Source organism: Petromyzon marinus, chromosome 63, assembly GCF_048934315.1.
Source record: "Petromyzon marinus isolate PM22_M1 ecotype Great Lakes invasive population chromosome 63, UKy_Petmar_22M1.pri1.0, whole genome shotgun sequence".
Classification (NCBI taxonomy): domain Eukaryota; kingdom Metazoa; phylum Chordata; class Hyperoartia; order Petromyzontiformes; family Petromyzontidae; genus Petromyzon; species Petromyzon marinus.
The window spans coordinates 3,495,671-3,514,858 of NC_133729.1; the positions used below are offsets into that span (position 1 = coordinate 3,495,671).

Genomic DNA, 19,188 nt, shown 5'->3' on the forward strand with positions numbered 1-19,188 from the left:
GACACTGGGACACGGGGACACAGAGACACTGGGACACAGAGACACTGGGACTCAGGGACGCTGGGACGCAGGGACGCTGGGACGCAGGGACACTGGGATGCAGGGACGCGGGGATGAGAGGACGTTGGGAGACAGATGGGGGCGGAGGGACATTGGGATAGGAGATGCTCAGACGTGGGGTCGCGGGGACTCATGGGGCTGCACGGCCTCACCTCCCTCCACCTCGCTCAAGACAGCGGCGGCAGACGGAGAAATAGTTTCACGGGACTGCTGAGCGGTAGCGCCGAATGGGGCTAGGGTTAGGTGTAGAGTTTAGGGGTAGGGTTAAGGAATGGGCTAGGGTTAGGGACGGGGTTTACCCGTGGTAGTTTAATTTCCATGTAGATCCAGTCTTTCCCATACAAGGTTAGGGTTAGGGCTGATTCGAAAGCGGGGGGACATGGCTCTGCAGTCGCGGTAGTGGCGGCAGTGGCAGCAAGGTGATAGCGGTGGTGGTAGCGGTTGTGTTGGTGGTGGTAGTGGTGGTGGTGGTGTTGGTCATCATGATGTTGTTGGCGGTGGGTGGAGGCGGATAGCAGTAGTTGTGGTCATGGCAGTGAACAGTGGCTCGGCCGTGAATAGTGGTGGGGATGAAAGGTGGTGACGGTGTTGGCGGTGAATAGCGGCGGCGGTGAATAGCGGCGGTTGCGGTAGCAGTGGTTAGCCCCCCGCTTGGCGCTACGCCCGCCACCAGCGCGTTCCCCGCTCCGACGGCGCGCGGCGCATTATTGGCTCGTGATTTAGTTTCCGGCTGACGGCTCCTGTTTAGCCGCGCCATTACCCGCGGGCTGGGAGTTAATTAGGTAATTACAGGGGATGGGATAGAGCTGTTGAGACGGCCCCTCCCTCTCCGCGACTGACCCCCCCCCAGCCCCCGCTCCCTCCTCTCCCCGCCCGTCCACTGCGCCACACGGGACACTCTCACCCATTCCGCTAACGACTCGCGGCACCCAATAAAAAACAACATTCACACACACATGCAGACAAGGCCCAGGACAGGTAAAAAAAATCGTCACTGGTGTTGGTCGTGAGCGGGAATCGAAATCGGGACGCTGGGTTTGTAGGGCAGCGCGCTAACCGCGACACTACCGCTCCCCCACACACACACGGTGGCGGGATGTTAACTCCCTCGCCTGGTACACAGGAGGTCATAGGTTCAATCCCGATCTTGACGCCTGTATATTTGGAGTTTGCGTGCCGCTCTCCCCGTGGTCGCGCGTATTTTTCTCCGGGCCCTCCCGGGTTTTTTTCCCCTCCACATTTAGAATTAACGTCACGCGTTTTAGAGTATTTGCCTGCTATAAATTTCCAGACGATGATAAGCCACTTCGTTAAGCTATCATTTGTGGTCAGGTCGCTTTTGAAAGAGAGCTATATAAGCTCAGTGGGTCTTACCTGCTATTATAAAATATAGTTCAGTTTTAGTTTAGACACACAGGCACAAAAAACAAAAGACACACACAGACACACAGAGACACCTGCCCAGGGAAGGAACACACAGAGGTCCACACGCACCAGAGAAGTCACCCTCCCCCCCCCCTTCAAGCCCCCCCCCGCCCTCCACCGCACTGCCTCCCTCCAACGAACGCACGAACGCGCGGCGTTTAAACAAATTAACCCGAGCACATAAACATCGCGGGGAACGTGGGGCTGGCAGCTCCCGGCGGCAGAGCCATCGCATCTCCGCGGAGAGTTCTCTATTTACAAAACGCGAGCGCAAACACACAAACAACGGGGGGGGGGCCTTCGCCGGCCGGGCCACGCTTGCCGCTCGTCTCCCCCCCCGTCCGCCCACCCCGAGTTTCTTCATCCGCAGCTGCACGAGGAGTTTGAAGCTCGACCAACGTCTTTCGCATCGCCGCGGGATGGTGTGACCCGGGGGCCTCCATGATGCTCGCCCCCAGCACGTCACCCTCAGCACAACGTCACGTCACCCCCGGCACGTCACTGTCGCCTCCAGCACGTCACAACGTCACCCCCAGCACGTCACGTCACCTCCAGCACGTCACGTCACCCTCAGCACAACGTCACGTCACCCCCAGCACGTCACTTTCACCTCCAGCATAACGTCACAACGTCAACCCCAGCACAACGTCACGTCACCCCCAGCACGTCACTGTCACCTCCAGCAAAACGTCACAACGTCACCCCCAGCACAACGTCACGTCACCTCCAGCACGTCACGTCACCCTCAGCACAACGTCACGTCACCCCCAGCACGTCACTTTCACCTCCAGCATAACGTCACGTCACCCCCAGCACAATGTCACGTCACCCCCAGCACGTCACTGTCACCTCCAGCATAACGTCACGTCACCCCCAGCACAACGTCACAATGTTACCCCCAGAACGTCTCAACATCACCCCCATTACAACGTTATGTCACCCCCGGGAAAACGTCACTCCCAGTTCAACGTCACAACGTCACCACGTCACCCCCAGCACAACATCACGTCACCCCCAGCACAATGTCACCCCCAGAATGTCACAACATCACCCCCAGTACCACGTTACGTCACCCCTGGGACAACGTCACTCCCAGTTCAACGTCACGTCACCCCCAGCACAATGGTACGTCGGTCTAAGGACAGGGGCACTAACAGAGTACGGCGTGTTTACGTGGCACCTTTATAACTGGGCATGCCGCTGTAACGGGGTGTACCATTATAACGTAGTGTTCCACGATAACAAGGGGTGCCGTTATAATAACACACCATCGTTATAACGGGGTGCTGCGATTATAACGAGGTGCCACCGTTATAACAGGACACCGTTATAACCGGTCATGTGGCTCTAACGGGCTGCCGCCGTTATAACGGGGCGTGCCGTTAAAGCGGCGCGCCTCCGCGTCTCACCGAGCGAGCGTTCACGTCCACCCCGGCCTCCGCCACCAGCGTCGCCGTCTCCACGCTGCCGTGCTTCGCCGCCCAGTGCAGCGCCGTCTGCCAGAGACACGCACCGTCACCAGCAGCAGCAGCAGCCAGGGTCTATCCACTGTTGGATAAAGGCCGCCGCTCCCGGGTTTCGCAATTCAGCAGCGGCACTTCCATCATCGCCGCGCGAGTGGATCCGGTTGCCACGTTCTGCCGTTAGCCTCGGCCGCCGGCCACCGTCCCATCCAGCCGTGACGCATGCTGACCAAGTCCCACTGGCTTTTCATAAACGATTGATTTACTGCTGCGGCTGCGTTGGCAGTGGTGCACGAGAACAAATAGCAACGAATTCAACTCGTTCATCTATAACAACACTGTGTGTGTGGCCTTAAAAGGACTACTACATAAACAGGCGACTTTTCGGGCAATTCTTTGGAGCAAGGACACGCATTTGGGTAAACTTAAATGAGAAAACACAACAAATACAATTTTCTCCGCACTCGTCGATGTGACGACTTTAACTGGCTGCACTCACCTGTCGGTTAATCCCGCGGTTAACCCCGGCGCTCCCCGGGGTTAACCGCGGGGTTAACCGACAGGTGTGTGAGGATCGGGGCTAACAGCAGTCCACCGAGCGTGTCGGGGTAACTTCTGAGCTGCAGCGCTACTCGGTTAACCGCGGGGCTGATGGCCGGGTGAACGAGGATCGGAGCTAAACGCAATCCAGGAAGCGCGACGGGGTAACCGCGGGTTAAACCGCGGCGCCACCGAGCCTGCGCCGCATCGTTCGCGGAGTGCGAGGCAGCGGGGGACGGTGGGGGGGAGACATCGAGAAACGTGAGATTCCCGGGAAGAGCCTGAGCCCGAGATAATCGGGTTTTTGGGGAAGGAGCGAGGAGCTAGCGAGTGAGCGAGTGGCGCTAATGCCATCAAGGCCACGCTGAGAGACCCACCCCCCCCACCTCCGTTCCCCATGCTCTTTGCATAAGCCGATCCACGGGGCGCTGAGCGCGTGCGTGTGTACGAGAGTGTGTGTGAGAGTGAGTGCGTGAGTGTGGATCTGTGAGCGTGTGGTGAGTGGTAGTGCAGCGGTTATCGCGCTGCGCTACACACACACACACTCTCTTTCACGTGAACCCATCCACTCACGTGAACCCACAACACACTCACGTGAAGACGCACGTGCACGCACTATCACGTGAGCAGGTTGGAGGAGCCACTTACAAACTGAGGTTGGAGAGAAGAGTCGCCCCGGGTGGCAGTGTCGCAACGGCAGAAAAAGGGACGAGAAACAGTTAACGGTCAGAAAATCACCTCCGCAACAGCGGTACGCAAACACACACACACACACACTCTAACACGAACCCACACACACACACTCTCTCTAACACAAACCCACACACACACACACTCTCTCTCTCTAACACGAACCAACACACACACTCTCTCTAACACGAACCCACACACACACACACACACTCTCTCTAACACGAACCAACACACACACTCTAACACGAACCCACACACACACACTCTCTCTAACACGAACCCACACACACACACTCTAACACGAACCCACACACACACACACACTCTCTCTAACACGAACCAACACACACACACACTCTAACACGAACCCACCCACACACACTCACTCTAACACGAACCCACACACACACACTCTCTAACACGAACCCACACACACACTCTCTAACACGAACCCACACACACACACTCTCTCTCTAACACGAACCCCCACACACATACTCTCTCTAACACGAACCCACACACACACACACACACTCTCTAACACGAACCCCCCCCCACACACACACTCTCTATAACGTGAACACAAACGCACACACTCTCTATAACGTGAACCCACACGCGCTGCAATCAGCGGTTACCACCCACGCGCGCGGCACCGCCGGCCGAGAACACGAGCCCAGGGTGGGAACGCCGTGCGCGTGCGGCAAGCCTCACTCGACACCCGGTCCTGCGGCCCACAGCACCGCTCTCACCGGCCGCTCGGTGGTTCGCTCGGTGAGAGCGGCCGCCGGGCCTGACTCTCACACCAGGCCTCCCCCCTCCCCGCCCCCCCATCCAGCCCCCCCCGTGTTTACGGTAAACATCCAGCGGCGGCCCCGGCGCGTCGCCGCTGAGTGACTCTTTCCTGCGTCTTTAGCGAACGCGTGGAGCGTGGCGGCTGTGGCCAGGGAGGGGGCGCAGCCAGAGAATTACTCCCCAGCTGTACCCATATAACCCCCTACCATTAGACTCTAGCTATCTACCCCTCTACCCCTACCATGAGACTCTAGCCATCTACCTCTCTACCCCTACCATTAGACTCTAGCTATCTACCCCTCAACCCCTACCATTAGACTCTAGCTATCTACCCCTCTACCCCTACCATTAGACTCTAGCTATCTACCCCTCTACCCCTACCATTAGACTCTAGCTATCTACCCCTCTACCCCTACCATTAGACTCTAGCTATCTACCCCTCTACCCCTACCATGAGACTCTAGCTATCTACCCCTCTACCCCTACCATTAGACTCTAGCTATCTACCCCTCTACCCCTACCATTAGACTCTAGCTATCTACCCCTCTACCCCTACCATGAGACTCTAGCTATCTACCCCTCTACCCCTACCATTAGACTCTAGCTATCTACCCCTCTACCCCTACCATTAGACTCTAGCTATATACCCCTCTACCCCTACCATTAGACTCTACCCCTCTACCCCTACCATTAGACTCTAGCCCTCTACACCTACCCCTACCATTAAGACTCTAGCCCTCTACACCTCTACCCCTACCATTAGACTCTAGCCCTCTACACCTCTACCATTAGACTCTACCCCTCTACCCCTACTATTAGACTCTACCCATCTGCACCTACCCCTCTACTCCTACTATTAGTCTCTACCCCTCTACCCCTACCATTAGACTCTACCCCTCTGCACCTACCCCTACCATTAGACTCTACCCCTCTGCACCTACCCCTCTACCCCTACCATTAGACTCTAGCCCTCTACACCTACCCCTATACCCCTCTACCGCTACCATTAGACTCTACCCCTCTTACCCTCTACCCCTACCATTAGACTCTACCCCTCTGCACCTATCCTACCATTAGACTCTACCCCTCTGCACCTACCCCTCTACCCCTACCATTAGACTCTACCCCTCTACCCCTCTACCCCTCTACCCCTACCATTAGACTCTACCCCTCTGCACCTACCCTACTATTAGACTCTACCCCTCTGCACCTACCCCTCTACCCCTACCATTAGTCTCTACCCCTCGGCACGTACCCCTCTACCCCTACCATTAGTCTCTACCCCTCTACCCCTCTGCACCTACCCTACGATTAGACTCTACCCCTCTGCACCTACCCCTCTACCCCTACCATTAGTCTCTACCCCTCTACCCCTACCATTAGACTCTACCCCTCTGCACCTACCCCTCTACACCTACCCCTCTACCCCTACCCCTACCATTAGACTCTAGCCCTCTACACCTACCCCTCTACACCTACCCCTCTACCCCTACCCCTACCATTAGACTGGAATGATGGGGTGGGTGCTGGATTCTTCTCTGGGTCCTCTGGTTTTCCCCTCCACATTTAGAAACATGCGTTAAACTATTTGGCACTTAAACATTTCCACGTAAGCCACTTTGTTGAGCTATCATTTGTGGCCAGGTCGCTTCTGAAAAAAAGCGAAATAGCTCAGTGGGCCTTACCTGGTAAAATAAAAATAGTTTAAAGGTTTTTTTGTTTGTTATAGGTGGTAGTTGTAGGGGGCTGGAAGAGAGATGACGGAGATGTTGGTGGTGGTGGCGGCCGTGGTGGTGCAGCTGTTGTTGCCACTGCTGGTGTTGGCGATGGCGACGGTAGTGGGAGGGATGGAGGGGGTGGAAGAGAGATGACGGAGGTGTTTGTGGCGGTGGCAGTAGCGGTGGTAGCCGTGGTGTCGCCGTTGTTGCTTGTGTAGGTGGCGGCAGTGGTGGTGGTGTCACATTGTTGTTGCTGTTGCTGCTGGTAGTGGTGGTTGTGAAGTGGGGGGGGGGGGGGTGGTGGATCACGCTGGAGATGACAGAGCTGTGTGTGGCGGGGGGGGCGGGCTCCTGGGTGTGTGTGGGAGCTCCCCCCGTGGCTTCAAACGCCTCTCATCGCGGCCGCTTTGTGAGCGGCCGGGAGTCAATGGCGCGAGAAGTCCCATCGGCCTTTGTTTAGAAGAGGCTAAAGGAGCTTTCTGATCCCAAATCCGGCCACAAACACCCAGAGCTCCCTGAGCATCACTGACCCTCACCCCCTCACCCTGCTCACCCCCAACCCCCCCCTCCCCCACCTCCTCACCCCTCTACCCTCACTCTTGCACACCACGTGACAATTGACTTCGTATGGCTGCGTTGGGTGGTGGAGGCTCTTAACGACACAGATTTGGTCAAATTATCTGCTGATGTTGCTGCTGCTGTGTTGACAGTGGTGGGCAAGCACGATTAACAACGATGCCACCCAGCCGGATCGTGAGTAGAGGCCACCCTAACCACGGTGCCACCCAGCCGGATTGTGAGTAGAGACCACCCTAACCAGTGCCACCCAGCCGGATTGTGAGTAGAGGCCACCCTAATCACGGTGCCACCCAGCCGGATTGTGAGTAGAGGCCACCCTAATCACGGTGCCACCCAGCCGGATTGTGAGTAGAGGCCACCCTCACCACGGTGCCACCCAGCCAGATTGTGAGTAGAGGTCACCCTCACCACGGTGCCACCCAGCCGGATTGTGAGTAGAGGCCACCCTCACCACAGTGCCACCCAGCCGGATTGTGAGTAGAGGCCACCCTCACCACAGTGCCACCCAGCCGGATTGTGAGTAGAGGTCACCCTAACCACGGTGCCACCCAGCCGGATTGTGAGTAGAGGCCACCCTAACCACGGTGCCACCCAGCCGGATTGTGAGTAGAGGCCACCCTAACCACGGTGCCACCCAGCCGGATTGTGAGTAGAGGCCACCCTCACCACGGTGCCACCCAGCCGGATTGCTAACCCACAGAAGGCGCTTTTCAACTGTGCAGAGAACTGATGAAACTCCATCGATAACCAAGTGAAATGTTCAATGTGACTTGGATGAATATAAATCCCACAACAACTGGACACACTAGTTATCACTAACACCAAGTGTGTGTGTGTGGCCTTAAAAGACAAAACGTGTAATCGGCGATAATCAAGCAATGGCGCTTCTGCATGGCACACGTGCTTTGCAGAACGGCTCTTATATCATGCATGTGCCTGAAGAAGGTCCACTACCTGAAACGTCGGCCATTATATATTATTTTAAGGGCACATGGTGTCATTGATGAGTGTGCCAAATTTGGTCAGAGCACTGCGAGGCATATTCATATTATCTGCACTTGAAGATAACTGCGTGGGTGATAGGGAGTGATTTTTGTTTCTGATCAAGGGGCCCACCGATAGTGCACAGCACACCCCTGCGGACGAGAGGAGGGCGACGGAGTGTAGCCACTGGTGGAGCCAGTGGGGGGGGGGAGGGGGGGTGGGGTGGCACGTGCCCCCCCAATGATCCGATCGAAATCCCTAATTTCGATCGGATCATTGGGGTTTATAAGTAATAAATCGGCATTTTGTGACCCCCACTGCCACTGTGTAGCATATTATTACGTGCCAGGGACTCTATGAGATGATAGGACAATAGTCCGAGTCCGTAATTGGCAATAAGTAACGGAAAAGCAGCTATAAGTGACTCAAAGAATTGTGCGCAGTTGCGTATACAGTACACGACTTCCCTGAAGGCAAACATCTTCAGCGAGCGCGATGCCGATCACACACGGTTCGAATTCGACCCTCGATAGATGGCTGCACCATCGCCGCACACGCGTCGAATAAAAAGCAAGGGAACAGTCCTTACTTACGAACAACTCCTATAATTTTTCATCGCTGGAGGGGTTGCCCCCCCCCCCCCCACCTGAAAATCCTGGCTCCGCCATTGAGTGTAGCCATTGAATTGGGAAACAGGAGGCAGTGGGTTCGATCCCGACCCTGACACCTGCTGTATATTTAGAGTTTAGGTGTGTCTCTCGCTCTCCCCGTGGTGAGATGTTAACTACCTCGCCTGGTATACAGGAGGCCGTGGGTTCAATCTCGACCCTGACGCCTGCTGCTGTATATTTGGAGTTTGCGTGTCTCTCCCTCTCTCTCTCCGCCGTCACGTGGATTTGTTTCCGGGTCCTCCCGTTTTACCCCTCCACATTTAGAATCAACATCACGTGTTTAGAGTACTTGGCTGCTTTAACATTTTCACGTGATGATTGTAAGCCACTTCGTTGGGAAATCGTTTGTGGCTAGGTTGCTTCTGAAAAAGAGCTACGTAGCTCTAGAGCACGGCAGCTACTCACCCCCTGCAGGTGGATCCAAGGTGAGCATATCCACAGGTGAGTTCATCCCCAGATGAGCCCATCAACAGGTGAGTTCGTACACAGGTGAGTCAGTCCGCAGGTGAGTCCATACATAGGTGAGTCGGTCCACATGTGAGTCAGTACGCAGGTGAGTCAGTATGCAGGTGAGTCAGTCCACAGGTGAGTCCATACAAAGGTGAATTAGTACACAAATGAGTCCATCAACAGGTCACTCAGTACACAGGTGAGTCAGTACACAAGTGAGTCCGTCAACAGGTGAGTAGGTACACAGGTGAGTCCATCCACATGTGAGACAGTATACAGGTGAGTCGGTCCACAGGTGTGGCATTACGGAGGTGAGACGATCCACAGGCGAGTCCACGGCCGGCAGCCACCGAGGGGACGGAGGTGTCGACAGAAGAGGGGGCAGCATGGAGGGGGAGTGGGAGAGAGACCATGATCAGCTTCTCACAAACGACAATAAACAGCGCGATGGGGGCGAGGGAGTGCCCCTGGACAGCCTGTACCCCCCCCTCCACCTGCCGCCACCTCCCATGCTCCGCTCAGGACAGCGTGTCTCTCCCTCCGCTCCCCGCGTCGCGAGGTCCACGCACGAGAGGGGGCGGGGACCTCCATCGCGCGCCCCCCCCTACGGCTCGAGCGCTGCAGTAAACGTGCGGCGCCCGCTCACTCGCTCGCTCGCTCCCGTTCGCGCGCACTCACACGGCGGACCTGTGTCTGAGCTGGCACGGGACCGCCCCTTTCCTGCCTTTCTCCGTCGTCAGTCCTTCACTCTCCTTCTCTGTTCTTCCCCCCATCCTTCTCAATCAATCTTAGCTAACCTTCTCCATCCTTCCCAATCCTTCCTCGTCCTTCCCCGTCCCTACCTGTCCTTCCCACCCACACTTTCCAGTCCTTCATTCCCTTTCCTGGTCCTTCCCCCATCCTTCCCCATCCTTCCGTGCACCAGTCTCACATCCGAGATACATCCACGAAACGGGTCGGCCAAGAATCCGCTGAAACGCCCGGTCGTTAATTGCATTGGTCTCTTCGACCGCTTTTTTTTTCCCTTAGCTCATCCCACGGCCCCTTAATCTCCCCATTCTGACCACTACCGTTCCTGTCCCTCTCTCACAATCTCTCTCCTCACGGCCTCCACTCAGTCCCCATCCATCAAATCATTTTGCTCGTCATTTGTTCTTTTACGTAATTCACGCAATTTAAGGTTCGCCCATTACTTCCTCTCATCTATTTTCTTCACCTCATCCTAACCGTCACATGCGCACGTACCACCGTCAACTCTCTTTCAAGTGACTTGGTCAAGGCGCCATATAAATGACGATAAGATAAGATTGTGATGACGTCACACGCACCTCCAATTATCACGGTTGGCTACGTACGGTGCGAAAGAAGTTCAACATCAGTTTAACACGTAGGCTTTCGCGACCAATATTATTCATAATAAAGGTTTTCGGGTGAGATCGCGTTATTTATAAATGTGTCGTAACCCTCCACCACCCGACACGGCCAATCAGCAAAAAAGTGTCACATTGACAAAAGCCAAATAGTTCACTACTTTAGTCCACCGGTGTGTTGAAGAGTGAATCCACAACATTTACAGTTTGAGTACGACGTTTCGCTGGTAATTACATCCAGCATCAACGGGCAATTCGCCAGAATGGAAAAGCCCTCACTTGCTCCCGGTCTTAAATTGAGCAGCATGAATGAGTTAAATGAAGTTCAACATACTTACATACTTCCCCATCTTTCCCCGTCCTTCCCCATCCTTCCAACTCCTTCCCTACCCTTCGCCCAACACAGATAAAGAACGTGTAGCATAACCACACCCCTCTCGCTCGTTTCGGGGGAGGTCAGCAGGGGAGCCAGCGGGGAAGCGGGGGCTCCGATTCCCCGAGGATCCGGCACAAAACTCGCGACGGCACGGGGAGGGGTGCTTCAGGGCACTCGGGGAGCGAGCAAATCCTTCGCAGACGGTGCGACTTAGCCTCCTCTCCCAGTTGCTCGACTCACCCCCCCACACCCCCCCCCCCCTCGTGTGGTAATTAGCGCAGGGAGCAGCGGACGGAGCCTGGCGGGCGGCGTAGGTGGGCGGAAGGGGTGGGCAGAGGGTGGGGGGGCTGGTGGGACAGGGGTGTGAATTCACAGCGGCTCTAGGAGCCAGGAGCCAAGGCTTAGAGAGGCCTCATCCAGGGCGGTCACAGCAGGCCCAGATGTTGAGGGCCGGTTCGCTAGCTTGCCCCCCCCCGTCCCCCCCCCTCCCTATCCCCCCCCCACCCCCCCCGTGCTCGCTCCACTTAAGAGGATTAGGCGGATCGCTCAGCGTGGCGCGCCCCTCCGTGTTTACCCCCAAATCCAATTTGGACTTTGTTTCCTTTTCTCTCGGCCGCTAACGGGGCCCAGATGCTCGGCGGGGCCGATCTGCGCCGCGTAGGGGGCAACCCTCGGCGGAGCCCGGAGCCCGTGGTGTGGACTCTTTTACCGCCGCCACCGCCGCCACCGCCGCAGTAGCAGCAAATCCCTCTGTTTATACATCTGGGCTGCTAATGTTGCAGTAATCCGCTTCCTTCTCCTATAAGAGATTTTTAAGCGGCATTTAAAAAAAAAATTTAGTTGGGGGGTGCAACAGCCGGGGGAGTAAAGCGACGGTAGCAGCTGCTTGCGCGCGTTTCAGGTGGTGGCCGGAGATGCCTCGGTTCAAAAGAAAAGTAGCAGAGCTCCAAATGCTGCTGCTGTCGTTGACCAAGGCGCTTGTGATTTTTCTCTCGGCGTTGCCGATGGGCGCAAATTTGGCGACGCCATCCAAACGCCGGGGCTGCGCGGGCGGCCGAGCGCGGCGCTGCCGTGAGCCACGGCAACGGGGACTGATGCCGCCGCTGGTTAAATAATTAACGAGTCAATTTCTAACGAGGGGTCCTGCTCCTCGGCCCTCCTCGTTAAAGCAGCCGAGACAGCGGCCTGAAAGGGTCACCGCGAGGATCACAGATTACCGGGGAAAGCGACGATTTAATTAATTGCCGAGATCTGATCTCACCATTACATCCAACAATTGGGTTAATTTTTTAAACGGAGTTCTTCCCGCATCGCTTATATTGGGTTCTCATGTTCCACCGCCCCCACCCTCTACCATCTAATATCCGCGGTTTTATCTGCTGCAGTCAGCCAGATTGTACCGCCCGCGTGTCATTTGCGTGTCATTAGGGTGTCACCTGTGTAGAATCTACACGAATCCGTGTAAATAATCTAACGTCTCGTGCGCACACACGCACGCTCGATTTGACGTACGCGTCGGTGAGGAAGGGAACTGACGTTGAGTGACGAATCGGATTAAAATCGTGACCACGTCTCGTGAATATTCAGGAGCTCGGCTCGTCCGCTAAAGCATTGGGGGGGGAGGGAAATACGAGACATCCTAGCACCAGTTGTGGCGGTTGTAGTGATTGTGGCGGTCGCACCGGCAGGGAGCGACTCTTACCGACGTGAAATCCTGGCACAGGGACGGAGTCCGGGGAGAAGGCCCAGGGGCCCAGGATCCGCGTCCACGCGGTCGCCATGGGGAAAGAGGCACAGACAACGCAGGTCAGGGGGCGGCACCATGCTGAGGCCTCGCGGTCACACAGCACCAGGGACATGACCACTGCCAGCCATTGCCATCACCAGCAACTGCACCATCACCACCAGACACAGCCACCACTGTCGCCAGCAGCAAACGCACTGCTATCAACACCGCCAGCAGTCATATCGCCATGAGCAACTTTAGCATCGCAAGTAGCTGTACCATCACCGACCTCCACACCATTACATCCGTCAGCCACCAATATCGCCAGTCCTTACGAGCAACCGCACCATCACCGCCGCCAATTCTCATCACTACGCTGGGCGCGCAACAACGCGTCGGCTGTCTAGGCAAACTCCTGGCAAACCACGCGCTCTTTGGACCAAATAACTGAGAAATAAAATACAAACGTGGCGGTTGAAACGAGAGCAAAAAAAAAGAACAATGATCCTCAAGCAGCAGCTCGCGACAAGTCACCGAATCGCCGGAGCTGTAACTCCTTACGCAGCCGGGCGTGACGATTAAGATGACGGTAATGACGGCGGTGTTGCCGATAACTCTGCTGATGCTGCTGATGGTGACGATGATAGCGACTGGTGATGATTGGCGCACTGACACTCGAGATGCAGAAGCAAATACGGGGAGGTGAGGGGGGGACCAGGAACCCCAGCGAGCTGCTGACAGACCGATGTTTGTTTACACTCACCGGGACTGACTCACACCACCGACTCACACGGCCCACCCCCCCACACCACACACACACACAGAGCCCCCCCTTCAGGTGAATCCCTCCCCCGTCTCATTTCCAGGTCTCATGCAGCCCCAACGGCGGTGCCAATGCCTGAGCCGTATTCTTGAGAAGGTGGATCGAGCGATCACCTTTTGCCCGTGTCATTACCACTGTAATCGTGTTTTTTTTCATTCGTTGGGATTACACAGACAGACGCAATCATCGCCCCCTGCTGGCAGACTAACGCCCGCTTGCAGGCCCACTACCCCGAGCAACCACGTGCCACACAGGGACACAGCTGCCAGTCGGGATGCCCCAGGCCAGACCACGCAAATAAAAATCATCGCCCCCCCCCCTCCAAAAGCTAAATGGTGGACTTAACGCCCGCTTGCAGGCCAGCTCCTGAGGCGGCTTCTACTGCACAGGGGCAGCTACTGCCGGGGCGGGGGGGGGGGGTCACCGTTCACCGTTCAAAACGTTGTTGAGACGAGGAGACGCGATGAGGTAAAACCGCTACGAGACGCCACGGTGCACAGGAGGGCCCCGCTCTTGATCAAAAACGCAAAACCACTCCCCGCTGTCGTCATTAACGCTCGTCCGCGTGGCTGTGCTGCCGATCGGGGCCTGAATAAACTCCCGGTGCCCTCACGCTTCCAGTGGGACTCTCAAGGGGGGGGGGGGGCAATCGCCGAGGCCTAACTCAGGCCGTGGCGGTCGCGCACCGTGAGTCCGCACACGGGGTGAGGGAGGGCGGTGGGGGTGGTGTCGGGGTGGGGGGGGGGTGCCGAAGTGGGGGGGGGGGGGGGGGGCGGTGACCCCAACTGAACACGCGCGGTTGCGGCTGTCTTTTGTAAACGGATCGCGCGTTGCCGCCTCGGCGCTGCCGCTCCTGGAGGGGAAAACCCGAGCTGAGAACTCGAGTAACGGGCAACGAAAATAAACAAGAGGAGAGCGCTTCGACGCCCACGTGCGCACACTCCCGACCTGCACAACCGGCGTGGATTGCGTGGCACACGATGGGGGGGGGGGCGGCGGTGGGTTAGCGCACTGCACGCCACGAAGCCGGTGAAACCGAGTTCGGTTCCCGCTCACGGCCCAACATCGGTGACGGATATCGGAACCGGTCCTGGGACTCCGCTATGGCGGTGCGTAAACATCAGCACTGGGGGAGACAAAGGTGGCCAGGCGTGGTGCTGGCCACCAACCTTTTCGTGTGCCATGCCGGGCTTCATACGTGCTCGCAAACAGCACTCGCCCGAGCTGTTCCCCTCACAGCATGCTCGCAGCCGCCACAGTGGCCAATGGGGGACTCGGGACGAGTGCCAGTTGCCGGTGACCCCTCCACCTTTAATTAAATTACCACAAAACCACGGAGAAAAGAACAAAAAAAAACGCACACGCAAAGAGAGAGATCGCCCATTTAGCCTTTACACACTGTTGGGGCAAGTGCTGTTAGCAAGCACCTATGAAGCCTGGCATGGCATACGAGGGGGTGGGTGGCCAACACCACGCCCGGCCACCTTTGTCTCCCTAGCGGCGATGTTTTACACTTTGCAACAGGTGTTCATTCGAGGCTGAGTCGGCCTAGGACTGGTTCAGATAATTGTCACTGGAGTTGACCGTGAGCGGGAATCGAACTCGGGTCGCCGGGTTCGTAGCGCAGCGCGCTAACCCACTGCACAGCCGCTCCTCACTAACACACGCACGCACAAACACACACACGTACGCAGCAACACTTGCACATGCACACACAAACAGCAGCACCCCAGTGACGGGAGCTCCTCTCTGCCACAATCAATCACGGCGGTAATGGAATGTCAGCAGGCGGTAATTAGTTTGCTAATTAACAGGGGAGGGGGGGTGCCGCTCGCTTCCCGCTGTCTGCGGTGCGCGACCACCCGCTGCTCAAGAGCAGCACCTGAGTGCGTGAGTGGCGGTGGGGAGGGGAGCAGGTCGCAAGGGGGACCGGGGGGAGTGCAGAGAGGAAGTCATGGGTTCACGAGCAGCGCAATAACCCGGTGGCCCTCAACAGTTCAGACTCTCACCCGTTCAGGACCTCACCCTTTCAGACCCTCACCCGTTCAGACTCTCACCTGTTCTATGGGCCATAAAGCAAACTGCTCAATTCTGCACTACTTCAACGATAGAAGTACAGCATAACGACACAAACTCTCTCTCTTTCCTGAAGCTCTCCGCGTTGAGGCCAGCAGCAGCAACTCGACGTTGACATCGAGCTCCTGAACAACGTCGCTGCATGCGAGCGCGGCACCGCTGGCGCTCGGTGATCTCGGCAGGGAGTTTTTGGTCGAGCTCCCGGCATGGGACCCCGACTCTCACGGCTAGTATCTCGGCAGGCAGGGAGCCGCAATCACAGCTGCTGGTGCTGCTGCTGCTGCTGCGGTGTTGGCGGAAATTCACGCGGCTGGATGAGCACTTGTATCCCTAGGCCCCATCGCGACAATACCGCGCTCTGCGGTGACGGCGGTGATTGTTGTGGTTCAGAGCGCGTTGCAGTCAAGGGTTCAACCTCGCCAACAAAAGCACGCGCGGTGTAATTCCTTGGTGTTGGCCAAAACGTGGCAATGTAAAAAAATTGCACCTGGATATATTTACTGAGTTGGCGCCCCGGGTTTTGACCGTCGACCCGTACGTTCTCCCCCCGCTGTTCTGCATGGGTGTCCTCCGTTGTTCTCCAGTTTGCTCGCACAGCTTAAAAAATAACCCATACAGGGAAACTGGTATTGGCCAAACAACGTCCGAGAGCAGTTTTCTTTTTACATTTCGGGTCACACACACACACACAGAGCGCCCACGTCACCACTCCCCCTACTCCTGCCAAAAAAACTCGGCATGGCCCTCCTGAAAAAAGAGTCCTGAGACTAGGTGAGGCATTCCCAGGTGAACAAGCAGAACATTCAGAATAAGTAGTGGTTTGCTGGGGTGATACGGGACGATGCCAGAGACTCGGTCAATATCGTGCCTGCCACGAGGCAAGCATTATTCATCAACCGGCTCGCTCGTCCAACAGGACACCCATCCCCTGCCTGCTCATCCCTACGCGTCGCCCCGTCTCTCCGCACGCAACGCTCTCCACGTTCATCCCAGAAGTCACCATCCCCCCGCGTGTTCATCCCAGCATTGCCCATCACTGCCCACAACTCATTCCAGGATCACCCATCATCACGTCACCACCACCACCCCCTTCCTCGTCCGCCCTCTCACTCGCTCGCTCGCTCGCTCGCGAGTTACCAGCTAATAAAACGTCAGTGGCTGCTCGCAGACGCTCGCCCGCATGCTCCCCCGCACGCTCGCACGCAGAGGAAAAAATAACGCGGACAACTCGAGGGGAGAGGAGGCGCGGACCAGGGACGATTAACAGGCGCCGTGCCGCGCCGCTGCCTCCTCAATGAGGGGCACGGGACGGGGCGGCCGTTCGTCTCGCCACGGAGCGCGCAAACGCCCGCCCGCCTGCCCGCCCGGGGGCGGCCGTATTACTTACAGCGGCCCGCCACCGCCGATAAGCCTGCCGTGCGGCAGATAAGGCGCGATTGGATTTAAGGGGCGAGTGAAGTTGTAACGGGGAAATGCGGCGAGAGTAATTTGGCCGGGTACAGATAAGGCCGACAGCAAACTGCTTTCAGATTATTAGTTTTTCTTTATTTCTCGAGCCGGGTTTTGACGACAGGGCGAGCGATCGAGGGCGAGAGAATCCGGGGCGAACCCCCTTCTCCATCCCCCACACTGCCGCCCCCCCCCCCACCCCCACACTCCGCCGCCACCATCCCCCCGTCCCACCCCTTCTTGCGCGCGATCCGTTCCGCGCCGTGAAGGTTGTGACGAGCGTGAGGTGCTTTCTCCCGCGGCCTTCTGCACTGTCGCCACTGCCGCCACCCTTTCGTACTCTCGGCCGCACACCAAGATGTAGATTCCCCTTCCCCCCCCCCCCCACCCCTTTGCCCACACAGACTGTTGGGGCAAGTGCTGTCAGCGAGTAGCACCTACGAAGGCCGGCACGGCACACGAAAGGGGTAGATGGCCAGCACCACGCCCTGCTGTTCTCGCTCTTCGAGAGCGATGATACCACGGAGTTGGCGTGTCTCTCCCCGCGGTCACGTAGATTTTTCTCCGGGTCCTCTGGTTTTTCCCTCGACATTTAGAATCACGCGGTTAGAGTATTTGGCTGTTGCATATTTCCACAAGATAAGCCACTTCGTTGAGCGATCATTTGTCGCCAGGTCACTTCTGAAAAAGAGCTGTATAGCTCAGTGGGCCTTTACCTGGTAAGATAAAAACGTAAAAGTAATGAAAACAATACAGGACCCTCCTGAAAAAGAGCTTTAGGACTCTCATTGGTAAATAAAGCGCATCATCACCACCACCATCATCATGATCATCAGATCATCATGTATGTTGAACTTTTCACACGCCTTACATAACCAACCGTGCTAATCAGAGGTTCAGGGGAAGGACATCAAACTAACATACAAAAAGCAGTTCTAAAGAAAAGATAAGAGGGGACACCGCGGAACATCCACACATCCACGTCAGTTACATAACGGACGAGTGGCTGTGATCGAGCGGGAATCGGAGTGATGGATGTGCGGAGTGGGGGGGGGCTGACAAGGAGACCAGCGATGTGGCGGAGAGATGGAGGAGTGCTAGAGGGCAGGGCGTCCTCCGCTAGAGGAGCTCCCTTCCACCGATAAACTTCAATCATTTAGCCGGAAGATTACCCATCGGACACTCGCCAGCTACTCACAATCGCCAGATGCTCACCATTCACCTAATACGAGGTACTCGCACCCACGACATTCCACCACTCACCAGACACTCACCATATACTCGCACTCACCACCGTGATGAGGGGAGCGCGAGGGGGGTAGCGCGGGAGGGGGCAGCGCGGGAGAGGGCAGCGCGAGAGAGGGCAGCGCGAGAGGAGGCAGCGTGTCAGGCAGTGTGTGAGGGAGCAGCGCGCGGCCACTTGGCACAATCGTTTGAAACAGCAGTGTTGTGTTTGCCGGCGTGTTCGTAGGCGTCATGGAGTCATGACATCGGCACAAAGCGGGTCAGTGATACAGGAAACACACGGACACACACACACACACGTGCACACGCACGCACACAAAGATCCCCCGTGTAGCCTTAACAGACTGTTGGTGCAAGTGCTGTTAACGAGTAGCACCTATGAATGCAGGCACGGCAAACGAGGGGGTGGGTGGCCAGCACTATGCCTGGCCATCTTCATCTCCCCAGTGGCGATGTTTAACACGATCTACCAGGTGCTCTTCATAATAAAGGTTTTTGGGTTAGATCGCCTTATTTATAAATGTGTCGTAACCCTCCACCACCCGACACGGCCAATCAGCAAAAAAGTGTCACGTTGACAAAAGACAAATAGTTCACTACTTTAGCCCACCGTTGTGTTGAAGAGTGAATCCGCAACATTTACAGTTTGAGTACGACGTTTCGCTGGTGATTACATCCAGCATCAACGGGCAATTCGCCAGAATGGTGTCGGGTGGTGGAGGGTTACGACATACCAGGTGCTCAT

At 56.6% G+C, this 19,188-nt stretch overlaps 1 protein-coding gene across 4 annotated transcripts in view; it reads right to left on the bottom strand.

Moving 5' to 3' along the window:
- Positions 1-7,254: 7,254 nt before the first annotated feature.
- The window catches only part of LOC116956121 (uncharacterized), a 52,926-nt gene continuing 40,992 nt past the window's right edge, over positions 7,255-19,188 (bottom strand). For 3 of the 4 annotated variants that reach the window (XM_032977581.2, XM_076054010.1, XM_076054011.1), the window contains exon 7: positions 11,638-12,838. In XM_032977581.2, the coding sequence (XP_032833472.2) occupies positions 12,764-12,838 (75 nt within the window). In that variant the 3' untranslated portion in view covers positions 11,638-12,763. Of the gene's footprint in view, positions 9,337-11,637; positions 12,839-19,188 lie in introns of those variants that run through there. The other variant, XM_032977580.2, reaches the window with a different exon arrangement.